Source organism: Sparus aurata, chromosome 4, assembly GCF_900880675.1.
Source record: "Sparus aurata chromosome 4, fSpaAur1.1, whole genome shotgun sequence".
NCBI lineage: Eukaryota > Metazoa > Chordata > Actinopteri > Spariformes > Sparidae > Sparus > Sparus aurata.
The window spans coordinates 23,587,559-23,602,350 of NC_044190.1; the positions used below are offsets into that span (position 1 = coordinate 23,587,559).

Sequence of the window (14,792 nt, forward strand, 5' to 3'; positions counted from 1 at the left end):
GTAGATCTCCTTCATAAGCCTGTTTCCACACTGTACATTACAGTATTTTGAGCCATAGTTTACTTGTCTTGAGAAGGTTGGCGTTCCTGGATCAGTGCAGACTATTATTTCTACGTTTCTACGTCTTGTCATATGGGTTTGGTTAAAGTATATACCAAGTTACCTGGGATGTAGCTGCTGGTAGGATGTGTGTAGCTAACTTCTGTGTCTCGCTGTGCGCTGCGCTCTACGTGAGCCTGTTAATGACTGAAGGCTGAGAGTGCCGTCTCGTGCCAAGACCCACATGGCTGCTGGCGGTGCATTAAATCAGCAGTCAATTTGACTGGAAGTTTGAAATCTGGGCTAGGTTAAGGGGATGTGCTGAAGCCGTGTTAATAGCTAGCTTGTTGTCCATATGGTACTGCTTTAATAGAGCACATTTGTTGCAGATGGTGGGAGACTTGGTTAGGCAGAGGCAGCTTTTGGCAGAGGCTCATTCTTCGAAAGGGCTGCCGTGCTGCTCGGACTGGTCCAGGCCAACTTAGTGATGTCTCTCCTCCTCTCGGCTTCTCCTCCACCAAAGTGCCTGCCCTTGAATTGCGGCCTAGCCTTAATTTAAAGACGTTCTTGTTTTTTTGTGTTCGGAGAGGAGCAAATACAATGTGGCTCAGTCACTTTTTCCTGAGTTTGGTTATTTGCGCTCCAAACCGCACCTTTGCTTCCATAGGCTAAGTTCAGTTGTTTCTGACCACAGGCACAGCTGAGGAAACACAAGCACACATAGAGTGAAAGAACAAGGGCTGTGGAATAAGACTAGAGATAAAGATAGAAACTGAGCACAGCCTAATCTATTTCATTTTCTCTGCTGCTATTTAACTGTTTTAGCAAGTCTGCTGAAGGATTCAGGTGTATAATAAACACACATTCAGATAACAAAATCTGTCTCTATTCCTCCTCCTAGTTTCTGAACTCTGGCTCTGCAAGTATGTAAATGTGTACTAGAATTTGTTTTGCGTGTACTGTAAGTTCAGGGCAAATTCGCGTTTGTGTCGGTAATTGTTTTAGTTTGTGTGTGCCCGCCTCAGAGTATGTGTGCTTTTTGCACTTAGAGAAGTGAGGAGACACGCTTGATCTGCTCTGCACTGTTTGACGGTTGTTTTCTCACGTTGTCACTGGCTCGGTGTGCTGTGCTGTGGTGATGGTATTATGTGCTCTGGGCCCAGCTGAGTGGAGAAAAGAGCAGAGCTGCAGCGCCCCTAGCTATGCCACTCCCGCCTCCCTAGACACCTTATTGTGAGAAAAGTCTCGGCTGAGCCCTCTGGGCCTTGTGGATCCACTGCCTCGCTAAGTGCTGGCCAGACTGAAAGGCACAGTGTCCTTGGGCCCGGCTCATTCTTTCCATTCTCTCAGAGGCTTTGTCTCATGAGCGACGAGAGCGAGGGGAGAAAACGCCAAATTACACCCATGTCACGAAAACTTAAGGTGTTTAAGGGCTGAGATGTCATTTGCCGTTCGGTTTTGTGTTATTCAGGATGATGTGCATGAGGGTGTATCGTAACAGAGGAAGCTCCGAGAAGAGTGTTTCATTTTGTGTCAAAAAAAAGTAGAGATTCTCACAGCAGGCATTTTGATCTGCAGACTTTAAAGCTCTCGGCTTTTAAAGTTTGAGTGAAGAAACGCTGAAGTGAAATGACTTGTTTTACTGCTGAAGATATATATGTGAGATATCCTTGCCATATTTCAGTGGCTGGGTGTCTTCATATGGCTAAAGCTGCGAGATCTGAGAGACATTTAAATTTTCCACCGCTGACAAAAGTCCCACTCACAAATCTGTTTTCTGGAATCGCAGCTCATTTTTAAAACAAAAGCACATGGAGGCCCCAATCAATTTTCATCCAGTCCTAACACAATAAAAGTGAATATGATACAGGCCAATAACAGAGGCTAATGGAAACCTGTTGTAAGTCATTTTTAGCCATGTGTCTCCACTATTTTGTGGGTAAGGCTTCTGAACGACCCCTACGAGCGGTGACATCATGACCACATCCTTTTGCCTCATTGACGCTGCAAGTCCCAGCTCGGGTCCCCTGCGGCCGGGGCTCCCAGAAGCCACAGCACCCTCGGCCACACATGGGCTGCAGCTGGACCACCGTTTGCTGCTCTGAACAGACCAGGGCTGCTCTGGGATCTGTGGTTACAGTGCTGGATGTACATGTTTATGCATATCTACACACAGGCTCGGAAAAAGACTGTATGGAGATCAGTAGGCAGAGTTTATTTGATGCAAACATATCATCAGGCTCTCATTGCAAACCGATGTTGTATGCAAATCCACTCCCTCGATGGAAAAGAGGTATAATTAATGATGTCAGTTCATAAAAAAGAGAGGATGGGTTCGTAGCCATATTTCTGCTTTAATTAAAGACATGCCTTATTATAGGATGAAGATGTATGCTCTGTGTGTTTTTCTTTTTCTCTTGCTTTCTTTCCCTCCTTCCCCCTTGTTCTTCTTCTTGATTATCACTTGTTTCACAGTAAAAAAAAAAAAAAATGGTTCTCTGTGATTTTCTCCTGCCAGAACCCCCACACGCTGACATGGAGGGCTTTCTTCGTAGCAGCTTTTTACTGAGGTTAGTTTCATTTCCGTTGTTGCCATTTAGGATCACAGGTCGGGGCAAGGGGGTGGTACTGCGGGCTAACAGGGGTTAAGCTTTTTTGACACATTGTTAGCTTTAGACTTTGTCCTGTGTGTGCGTTCACATGTCTGTATATTTGAACACTGTCAAACGTGGATTTCTGACCTATTTACCCAAGCTGTGTGTTATGATTCTGTTCGTGTAAGTGTGCGGCTGACTGGCATGCTCACCCTGATAGCCTCCAGTCAGACTGAAAGCACACATCAACAACCTAAGGGACACATGTAGATGAGCTCTAACCCCCATCGCCACCCTTTCTTTGCCTTCCTCTCCCTTTCATGGCTTAAAGGACCCACCAGATCAGGCTCTCTGTGTCTGTACACTGCATGCTTTTGTCTGACCGCGCTCCCCCCAGCTGCCCTCCCCTCGCCATAACCACCCTAATCAGGGATGTTGGGGTGAGGCTGGCATATCTGCTCTGTGCTGTACTGTTGTTTCCTGTTTTGTTCTGTGTTTGTATTCAACCTACCATAAAGATTTAAATTTTTTGTCTTTACCCTTCCTGTGATTCTAATTAAAAATTTGTGCTGTCATTACACACACAGAGGAAGTAAATAAGAGAGTGTATTTACCATTGGCTCCTTTCCTAGTCAACCACCTTCTCTAGGCTGCAGTGTTGCTCCCTAATTAGGGTTGGCTCATTAGAAGCCACAGCAGCAGCATCTGCCTTTCAAAGCTGCTGTCAGCCAAACTTTACTAAAGCTAATGAATCCTCTTTGATTTCTTTTTCAAAAGGTCACTTATTTGATTAAATTAACAGCATTTTTTTCCCCTCTCAGAACTGCTGGGGGGCATTTTAAAAAGAAAGGACGATTTGATACCATTACTCTGGCTAGCGTAAATGTCCTTCAGGAATCCCACATGCATTTAGATTTATTTTATTTATCTTTTTTAGAATTCAATCATTTAAAGTCACAGTAAAAATGAGCCACATTTAGCCATGACCGCCAACTTAATCAGTTTCTTTTTATTTATCATTTACAAATTTTACCATTTACTTCATATTCGTAAATGCTATTCGCTGCAATAAACAAAGTATCCAATGCAAAAATGTACAGTATCTGTTTTATCTTTCATGACGAGGCACTATGCTGTGGTTTGATAGAGGTTATTGAGGCACATTTCAGAGAGCGCCCTGCCTTTGCTCGTTTCCGCTTTTTTTAATGGCACAAAGTAAATGGTACAAAGTGAATGGCGGCATTTAACTCTCAGCACCTGTTGAGACTAGTTTGGTGGATAACTAACTGTGCTAGAAAAAGTCTGGCCAAAGCGTATCTCAGATTTACCCAAGATGTCCAATTCTAGGCCGACAACAGGAAAGAGGGGGAAAAAAAAAGAAAGAAAAAGCGAGACCTTTGACCTCGGCTACTTCTCAACAATTTCCTTTTGTTCTCGTAGCTGTGAGAAAACACAGTGATCATTCTAAGTAAACACATTATTGCGCTGCTAATCCACATCCTTCTGTCAGTGTCTGTTTTAATTAAAGGAGAAGAGCCAGTAGAGAGATATCACACACGCTGGCTTGCAGATTGGAGGCCTCAACAATCAGGCCAAGATTAAAGGCAGGCTTTGCTTCAGGGTTAGCCCTTTTGCTTGGATAAGACTTGTGTCCTGGACTGGGCTGTGGGGTGGGGGTAGGGGTGAAAGGGGAGCAAAGGATAGAAACAGGGGTGGATGGATGTGGCAGTTAGACATTCCTCCAGTGAAGAATCCCAATATCTTTTTCCCAAGCAACTGAATTAGGTCAAAGGGGCTTTCTGAGCACGCTCATACACTTAAACAAATGTGCAGATGTTATTGACTTTTTTCTATTGTATGTTTTATCTCAGTCGCACACCGGATGGGCCTTTTCATTATTGTTATGAGTCATGAGTTTGGTTCTGAGTCACACTGAGTTTTAATAGCCGTAGAAGTGTGTGGCCGTCATGAAAAATACATCAAACTTTTCACACTTTACACACATGTCTCAAAAAGTAAAGCTCAGTTTCATACTCTCAGTATTTCACAAAAGTTTACACAAATCCGATGTATAGACAGCTGTAGTTTGAAACTTTTGATAGCTTCGTCTGTGTCTTTAATAGACTACTATTCACGCTTGTGTTATTGTAAGCCTCGCTTTTCTTCTTTGTTGAAAAGAGGATGTGCTTTCATTTCAGATAAATTTTTTATATGTTTATGGGAGACGTTTAACAGGTTTTTTGTTTGCGCAGTCAAAGAGACTGAGAAAATGAGAGTGAGCGTGAGGGAGAGAAAGAGGAAGGAAGAGAGACAGAATACAGAGAGACAGAGAGAGCGAGAGAGAGAAAGAGAGAGAGAGAGAGAGAGGGAGGGAGAGGGAGGGAGAGAGAGATGTCTTCAGTCTCTGTCTGCTCCCGGTGGGCAGGACCTCCCCCTACATTTCTGCCATTATTTGATGTAATGAAAGGAGAAAGTGTGTAACATTGAGATTGTTAATTAATTTAGTCTAACAAGATGAAGATAAATGAAACCCACTGAAGGTTGACTAGGCTAAGGGGCCCACTTAGCATTTTCCTGCCCTCGAGCTCTGTCTCTCTCACTCCTTTACAATGGTGCACAGCTAATAGGTGCAGCACCATGTTTGTGCGAACCCGCTGAGCTCTCACCCGGTAAGTTTAGATGTGGAACTTTTTGACAAAATATGTTATCTTTCAGCCTATTTATCCTAATTTCTCTCTGGGAAATGTTCACTCCCTGATGGCTGGACTGCATTTGTAATGCAGTTAGTTTTGGAGCACTGATATGCAATTATCTAATTGAGTTGTCTTGTTATCTTGACATGTTAGATAAAGCTCAGTTGACACATGACTGGTGAACTACACTGACTTTTTTAAATATATGCATAGAAGCACTCATTCTCCTCTCCACACCGTCTGGTCTTCTTATAGATAACAAACACACCTTGTGTTATCTTCCGCCAAAAATCAGTAATATTTCTTCTGATTAGAGAGAGGTTATATAAATGGACTTTCTCTCCAGCAACTATGTGGCCCCTTCACATCAGTCTGTGTGACTCCCAGCCTTTCACCATATGAATGGTTACTCTCTAATGCGGCTTGGGGGCTATTTGAGCGGCAAGACAGACAAAAAGCAGAAAGGACTTTTTTTTCTTCTTCTTCTTTTTACAAAGCCAGACAGTTGTCTTCATCCAGAGCCCTTACAAGCAAATCAGTAGTCTATCAAGGTCCTTCCTCAGTGGACACTTTGTGCAGGATCTTCATGGCAGCACAGACCAATCATTATGGCACCCATTCTTTGCTCCCTTAGTTCTCAAGTCATCAACAATGGGTTGTTGATTGTATGGAAAACACCAGAACAATTATGTCCTCTGTTTTGGTGGCAGGGCAGCGTTTTAAAGTGCAGTCCTCGATAATGGCCTCATTATTGTTATTCTTGGTGCAGGCCACAGGAGAAAGAAGAAGCTGCTCGCAGTACGTCATTATTTCGTAAATTTTCGATTAGCTCATCATGCTGTCTCCTGGCAAACAGAATCATAGCTAATTAGAAGTGAGCGAGCGCTCTTGCCTGTGACTTAAAAGGTAGCACTCGATAGACTGTTGATATGAAAAAAAGTGGTAAAAAAAGGGAGGATTAGAGCTGTTACCCTGGTAACTCCAACTTCCATCTGCGAGGGAACAATGGACTTGTGTTCCTCCAGCACCTATGCTTGAAAAAACAGAAAGCGAGGAAGTGAGTGTTCTGAAAGGACAAGACCCTTTTTAACAACAAAGTGGGATCCAGGCCTAATAGGCTCTTTGGTGCGAGTTGTTAGGCGAGATCACTGGGGGATGGAGGGGCAGGAAGGTCAACGTGTAATCCTCGGACAGTGAAGGTCGTCCGAGGCTTTTACAATAGCAGGTTGTTCTCCTGAATCCATTTGTCTGTCCAAGAAACAAAATCACAAGTTTGTATGTTTGGAAGATTTTATAGGAAAAACAAGATTGACAGAAAAGGCTAATAGTAACATATCTCATCACAGTAAAGTGGATAACATGCCCCACAGCCAAAATGTACACATTCCCTCAGCTGATTAAAGAAACACAAACAAGATGCCAAAGCATTGGACCAATTAGACAGAGCTGTCAGAGGCTGTTAGAATTGTCTCTCTCTTTTACTGATACGGCCAATTCAGCATCAGCTTCTGCCACCTCAGCTCAGCTAAAAACAACATGAACTCTACACAAATCTTTAAAGAAAAAACTAAATATTTAAGTAATGCACTCTTGACTTGCACTTACTGCTGCATAACAACATTTTTCAGCTTCTTTTTCGATTCTTTTTCGATTTAAAATGAGTTAGAACTTTCCCTCTTTCATTACCTTCAGTGATATTACATGCAAGAAGCATTCAAAACATTTTTGAGATGAGAAGTGGTGATGAAAATCCTGGTCGTCATGATTAATACATTTTTATGATATTCTTTACATTTCAGTCAGCATAAAACAAATTTCTTTGGCATAACAGAAAAATGTTTGACGGGCGTACAGTCTAGAGCTGCTAAAGAGCTGCTACTCTGAGAAGGAATGCTCTAAAACACCGCTGAGTTATAATGATCCATGACTACGGAGGAACAGTGTGTGTTTCTCTTTGAGTTTTATGTCCCTTATTACAGCTGCAATACGTCTGCTCACATTAAGCTAATTTATGGCTGAGGCCAGCGTAACAGCAGTACAGGTTAATGAATTTGGCATTACTAATTAAATGTTATTGAGGGATGAATATGAATCCTGTGGTTGGGGGGGTGGGGGGGGGGGGAGAAAAAGGGGGGAGGGGAATGAGACAGAGGACTTTTCTGCACTTCTTCCTTCGGGTTGTGTAAAACAGGAGAAGTGGATGTGAAGGCTGCGCTGCCTCTGAGGTGAAATGGAGGACAGCTTTGTTTCAGTGCAATGCCACAGCACAATACTTTCTTTGATAAGATACATCTGAAAAGAAAATTGTTTATATGATTGTGTCGCACAGCGTGTTTGTGAAAATGAGGTAAAATATCCCGATGTGAAAGGAGAGAATCATCTTAAACTAAAGGCAGACTACTGGGCTTGTTTTCTGTTTATGGCTAAAGGATAAATGAGCAGCAAAAAGTGATTAGACACGCTGACCATTCTGTTCAGTGCAACTTTTCACGCTATTGTTGTCAGTCAACTATTGAAAATAGGAATGCAAAGGCCACGTAGCGCAGTTTACTCAAGCAAAGAGGGATGATGTGGCGGTGTGGAATATTGAGCCGTTATTGAACAGCCCTCTGATGCACACTGTCCAGGACTAGGCTATGAGTGTGCTGAGCAAAACTAGACATCTATCTATATATCTATATACATACACTGTTTTATTGTTTTTTTGTACTTGCCGTTAGTCATTAGTAAAGGCTTGCAATAATAAAAGAAGTGCATTTTTAAATTGATGAGCCAGTACAGGAGTTCCCATTTGAACCACAAATTGAAAGTAACATTATTTTACAGAAATGACACTACAACTGAAATGAGCAGTAACTAAGTGGTTGCCTTTATGAGACACTTCACGTCAAAATCTTTTCAAATTTCACGATCTTTTATTTTTCAAGCCTCCAGCGAGTTAATGTTTTTGGTGCTTGTTATATTATTTTTCTTCCTTCGGTGTATTGTTAGCGGCTTGTGTAGTACATGCACAGTTTAAACCGTATTTCTTCCTGCCACTCTTTCTCCCACTCTTTCACTCTCACTAGCGCCTCTACACTCCATGTCTGACATACTCTCCCTGAGAGCTAAGCCTTTCAATTTAGATTTCAATTATCATGTTAGTTTTGTGATTAGACTTTAGTCCTCCAGGAATCAGACCTCTCTGCTCCTCTCTATTCCACTCTATTCCACTTCCCCTGCAATCACATCCCATCTGATGAATTGCGCATATAATTACGGAAGTTATTGAATATGCAGATCACTGTTGACTCTTGGTGTGCGGTTCATAATGCATCGACTCTAACTGTATCAAACAAGGGTCTCTGATAAAGACCCACTCTGATAATGAGAGAGGGCCAATGTATGCTATTAGTGAGAGATAACAGACACCACAAAGGCTGAGACTCAATTAACAACAGAGCCACGCTATAATCTGTGCAACTGTGTTTCTGAGTGTGTGTGTGTGTGTATGTGTGTCCTTACATACACTGCATACAGGCCAGTGTAGGGACTTGGCACCAAGTCCAGCACAGCTCTACCACTGCAACCAGCACAGCACAGACCAGTCTGAGAGGCCAGCCAACCGGTGCACAAGGTGTTTATGAATCAACCAACATGAGGTATTTCCTCCATGTTACAGTATGTTGCTACCATCGTCTTACACCCCGTCCCATGATGCAATCCCTTGGAGCTTTTCAAGAGACGGGAGTGAAGCACTTTACAGGCACACCCAGGAGGGGGTTGTGGGAAAATTTTGAAACTTTTCATAGCTTTTAGAGAGCTTTTTTAAAAAAACTTGGCTCGAAAGCAAAGTAGAAAAAAAAGGTCTCTCTCATTATAATGTTTTTTTGCATTTTGCTGTCAAAATACTGGGGATTTGTTACTCGCTCCTCAACGGGTCCAAAACCAATACTCGTTTTTTTTTCCATATGAAGCTAGACTGACAGGGTTTCTCAGCTTAAGTTTCACACACAATTGAGAATACAGGGAAACGGAAGAAACCGGGTGCTGTATTTTTAGCCTGTGCTGTAGTGATGCAGCTGCCATTTATAGCTGATATGCCAGGCTGATGCTGGGCGGCTGCCCTGCTGACACCAGAGAGGAGGGTTTATAGACTGCACAAACTGCACAACACAATCTCCGACACGCAGACATAGAAACAAAATCAGTACAATTGCTTTTTCAAAAATCATACAGTGTTTGTTTAAACAGCCCACATAATTTTAAATGTATTAATGAACATACATCATTAAAATAACCAAATGCACATCTGTTGATTGATTACGAGAGGTTGATATTTTTATATTTCAAGATTTGTGGCATGTGGTGACACTGTGATCTGAGAGTGCAGACGGGTCTCCATCTGATTCTGAAAGAGTGAATGCAAACAGCAAAACACGAACAACATAAATGTGCAGCAGGAGAGGAAATGTGGGGGATTTTTACGAAGCAGCAGAAAACATACTGAAGCTTTCCCTTGTGCGTTTTCACACTGTCTGTAGTTTTGTATGTGCTACTTTTTAATCAAGTCGATGGCATTCTCGCTGTATTTTGCACACAGATTTAAAGTATGTAAATTGCAGATATGCAGTTACATACACTGATGTAGACATGTGTGCATGATCACATTAATAGAATCTCGGGGCTTTTTTTGAAAACACCCGACCAGCTGCCTCTTACCACCTTTCTTCTCATTAGCCACGACTGTTTGCCTGATCGTCTATACTTAAGTCTAGAGAATGACATGTTCTGTAAGTTCCTCACACAATGGACCTTCAACAAAAACGTTTACTTTTATGTCACATTCGTTCACCCTATGTGACTTTTTGCAAATCAAAGAAATCAATCCGCGTTTCTATCTGGAGAAGTATTTTTTTTTTTTTCGACAGAACTGAGGTTTTTTTTTTCTACGATGCAGCTCACCTTGGCTGCATGCACCTGGCACCACTTCTTGGCAAGCCTGGAGTCAAGTTGTTGTCAGTCAGTGGATAATTTAGGCACACATTTTTCCTCTGTGTGTTTGGTTTATTCATGAGAATTACGTTTTTGTCATTTCCCATTCAAATGCGTTTATAGCCATCGAACTAGAAATCCCTTAATAAGCTTTTGACAGTATCAAAATAAAAGCGACACTCATCTGTGGTCTGAAACTTACCTCCAGCTGTCCCACATCCTGCGGTCACAATGGCAGGTACTTGAAAGCGTGGCTGACGCCGGATCTTTGTCACTGTCATGGCTGTCTGTTGTAATTAAGACTCTGAACGGACTTCTAGCTCATGGCACTTTGACCCATGTATAGTATTAGGTTAATAGGATTGAGCATGTTTACACCAACTGTAAGCTTAACAGAAGGTCAGAAAGGTGAATTAAACTTAGTAAAGGGGTTTACATAGCTGCTCAAATAGCGTTATAATGGCTGACTAATGGGCCTAGACACCAACAGAAAACACAATGTACAGACTGTGCTTAGTGGTCTGTAAAGTTTTTTTTAAAAAACTAAAAACTAAAGGGCATGGTTTACCTAAGTGGCCAATGGGATCTGACTGCCCTTTACTGTAAAGAGTGTGTTGCAAGTGCAGCGACCTTTGTCAAGTTCAAGCTATTGTTTGCAGATTGGTTACACACTCTACAGGCTGTGAAAGACACATCTGCTATCCTCAGCTCAGTGGAGAGCAGATAGACAGTCAGGGTTGAGGGTTAGATGTGTGTGTGTGTGTGTGTGTGTGTGTTGGTAGGTGGGGCCCTCAGCTAACCTGTCATACAGCTCAGCTACAGTCCCCATCCTCTTATCAAATATTTGTCTGGCCTTCACTCTCTATTTACCTTCCATTCTGTTTACTTTGTTTATTGAGATCTATCTCAGGCAGATTGATAAAGTGTCCTGAAAGTTATAGTTTTGTTACATACTGTCTGCGTGTGCTTTTATCAGTGTAAAGTATATTATAATCATACTTAAATTCTGTGTTCATAGATATTTGATGCCAATATGGATATTTCCCCCTATTATTTGAAGTTTGGTAGCATTTTGAAATGCCACAGCAGGGATCGTTGTTTGATACCAGAGGAGTATAAAATCAGGTCAGCTCCACAGAAAATTCCCTTTTAAGCTTTTAACACCAAATATAAAACCATATTTGTTTAATGTCCTTTTGATTGATTCCCTGATTGAGATTCAAAGAGTGGTCATAAATGTTTCAGGACAAAGGGTCTCTTTGTGTGAATGGGGCCCCGGTTGAAATGGAGGAGTAGTTTGAGATTACCAGATTATTTCCTACTAGCCCAGTGAGTGAGGCGAGGCGAGCCGCAGCCCTGCACCGTGCTGTGCTGAGGCTGAGCATAATGAGTGTGGTGGCAGGGAACCACAACAGAGCTGGGGCAGAGGCTGCCTGGGAACCAGAGGCCCATGGCCCACCGCCAAACACACTCACACACACAAACACACACAAATCCTGCAGCACACTTGTGGCTTTTTAAGAAAGCAATTTAGTTAATGATTTCATTTTGAAGCACTGTCATGATGCATGCGCCCTCTGGGCGAGCCAGAGGAAGAATAAAGGAGAAGGTAACACGGAGGAAACAGGTATTGGTAAACACAAGCTTCCCCGACAACCACAGAGAAAATAACATGCAGCCGAGCGTAATGTGGCATTTGTTGTGAACACAGCGCAGAAATCACTTGGGTAATAGATTGTGGTAGGTATATCACTTGTTTCTTTTTTTTTTTCCTTCTTTTTTTGACAAATGCAGTAAAGAGCTGAAGCACAGTATGAGTGGTCAGACACATGGTTAGCAGCAGGCTGCTGAGGCTTTTTGAGTTTCTAGTCAGCGTCTAATCCACTACAGTGCCCGCTTCCCCTAGAGTGGAAATACAGCACATTTTTCTGTTCAACCATGTCTGTCAGCTTTCTGATTTTATTAGTTTCACATTCATTTACTCAGGTTTTCTCGGTGCCGGCCCATGAATGAAACCATCTTAGCATTGCTAAAACAGCAGCAGTACATGTCTTCTGTGAACCAAATTTTTGGGCAATTACTCAGATCAGTGGCTGGGGTTTCTGGTTTTTGCCTTTCAGATCTCCTTTTTCTCTCCTTTTTTTGTATCAGCTGTCAATCACCCGTGGTAACTTTTAACCACCTCCAAACAGAGCCTGAACCGTTCACTTAGTCCTCCGCTTTTGCCCGGCTTCTTCCCTTCCAACCTGTCAGAATGACACACACTGTTGACCATGCTTTCTATTCAGCACTGGCAAATTAATTGGTTTCACTGGTTTAAATCAGCAATCAATGTCAGTTTCCCAACATAATAAGCCTTAATCATAAATCTTTGAGGTGTGGCTTGCCTGACCCCTATTCATCATGGCTCTGCTAGATGGCCTCATCTGGGTGGAGCAAATGAACTACCCCTGTTTTGATTTTCCAATTGACGTGTCACATGAAACGTGGCTACCCTTTCCCCTCCCCGATTCTATCCCGGCCCTTCTTCTCACAGTCCTTAAAAAAAACAAAAAAAAAACATACAAGGGCCCAAAGACAAAGAGGGAAAAAAAGAAGTCCAGTTCCTGCAAAGGGGAGAGACATTTGCGCCTTCCCTTGTGTGAGCATTCTCAATGAGCACCATTAATTTATTCAGATGGCGGAAAAAGAATAGCAAAAAAAGGAAAAAAAACCCTACAGAATTAGAGTTGGGTTTAACTGTAGCTAATGAGCTGTTGTCCTTCCCGAGCTCCTCAAGCAACAATGGAGAAGCTTAATTACGACAGCGTTGAAGGTAATGTTCAGATGTTTCTCCCTTAGTTACATGAATCCATTTATGAGCTAAAAATGAAAGGGAACAAAATTATTTTTCTGTAGACTTTGGAGATATTTGCCCATTTGGTGACCAGGACTTGTTCTACATAAGGAGGGGGAAAAAAGAGAAAAGAACAAGGACAGTGATGGAGAAAGTGGGCCACTGTGTGTCGACGTTCCAGATGTCCAAACCAATGGCAGTTGTACCAACCTCAGTTCTGCTGGGCACTAAAGTTGCCAATTATGACCTCATGATGGCAAGACATAAGACTGAGGCCCATAGTTTCCCTGCCATACACTACAATAACCCCCTCCCCCCAACCGCCACCAACACACACACACACACACACACACACACACACACACACACACACACACACACACACACACACACACACACACACACACTTTCACAACCACTCACCGTCACCAGTGTTCATACTTTTTCATGTCGCTGTGAAAATGGTCCTTCATAATTGGCCTCTGTCCTTTAGTTTTTGGCGAAAAGTCTAAGATTGTGGTCCTTTTCTGTCTCTCTCACTTGTGAGATTTCTATGCTCCCTATAGACTTTTTGTTCATCTCTTTGGTAACTTGGGATGCGTCCCTTCACTTCTGCTCGGCGCCCCCCGGCCAGCTCCTCAACTCACTTTTCTGGCATCTGTGAGAGATGTTACACTCGATTTGTTGAAGTGCAGCCATTTGCTGCAGACCCTCCAGTGCACAGAAGAAGTTATCTTTATAAATGACAGAATGGACCTGGCCTGAATGGCGCTTTGTTTACTGTTTAACAAAAAAGGGGGCCCCACTCTATATTTCATCTGTCACTGTTGCTTTTCTTTCCTTCAACAATGCTCGATTGTTTCCACGAAAATTTCAGGTTCCATGAACAGGAGATTTCTGTATTATTATGTTCCTGCCAAATTCCGATCTCTGTTTTCCTTCTCCTGCTCACAAAGGGCTCATAACTTACTGTCAACTATGAGGAAAGCCACAAAGCTCCACTGTTGCTCAGCAAATAGGGTTGTGTTGGTTGATGGCTCGACTTGCTGTGAGGTTTGCTTTAGTGCAGCAGCAGCAGAAGGCTCTTTGGGAACTCCGTCCCACAGAAGGAAGGAAAGTAAAAGAATGAAAGAGGGCTTCGACAATAAGCTTCTTTTCTTGTCCATTTGATTTTCCCCTCTCGGGCAGGGAAACAGTTTGGCTGATGAGTTTGTTGTCCTGCTACTGTTAGCGTCATATGGTGTGTGTGTGTGTGTGTGTGTCTTCGGGTTTGACTCACAACATCCAGTATCCCTCTTTTAGTGGATAATTTCTGTTAAAGAATGATGTGAGTCCAGAGAAGAAGAAGAAAAAAAAAAGGCCAGTGGTGAATTTTTTTGGACGTCCATCCTTCATTTGTGAAAGCATACGCATGAGTGAACTTGTGTGTGTGTGTGTCCTGGGGAACTGAGAGGCTGTTATGCCATCCAGCTCCGAGCTTGTGTCCTGGGATCAGGAAGAGGGCCAATGGCACGGGGTGGGGGGACCGAAGGAGAGGGAGGAGTGGGAGGGGGCAACGAGGGATTCAGTGTGTGAGTGCTCATCGACCCTTCCTGAGTAGACAGACAGGGACACTTAAGCACTCTCACACCTGCATCTGCCTTTGCCTTGCGTGGG

The 14,792-nt window shown here is 42.8% G+C and overlaps 1 protein-coding gene across 11 annotated transcripts in view; it reads left to right on the top strand.

The window, feature by feature from the left end:
• The window catches only part of sox6 (SRY-box transcription factor 6), a 141,316-nt gene that overhangs the window by 29,873 nt on the left and 96,651 nt on the right, over window positions 1–14,792 (top strand). For 9 of the 11 annotated variants that reach the window (XM_030414933.1, XM_030414935.1, XM_030414932.1 and 6 more), the window contains one exon: window positions 2,558–2,609. The exons of the other annotated variants lie outside the window; for them this stretch is intronic. In XM_030414933.1, coding sequence (XP_030270793.1) covers window positions 2,575–2,609 — 35 coding nt within the window. In that variant the 5' untranslated portion in view covers window positions 2,558–2,574. The remainder of the gene's footprint in view (window positions 1–2,557; window positions 2,610–14,792) is intronic. 11 annotated transcript variants of the gene reach the window in all.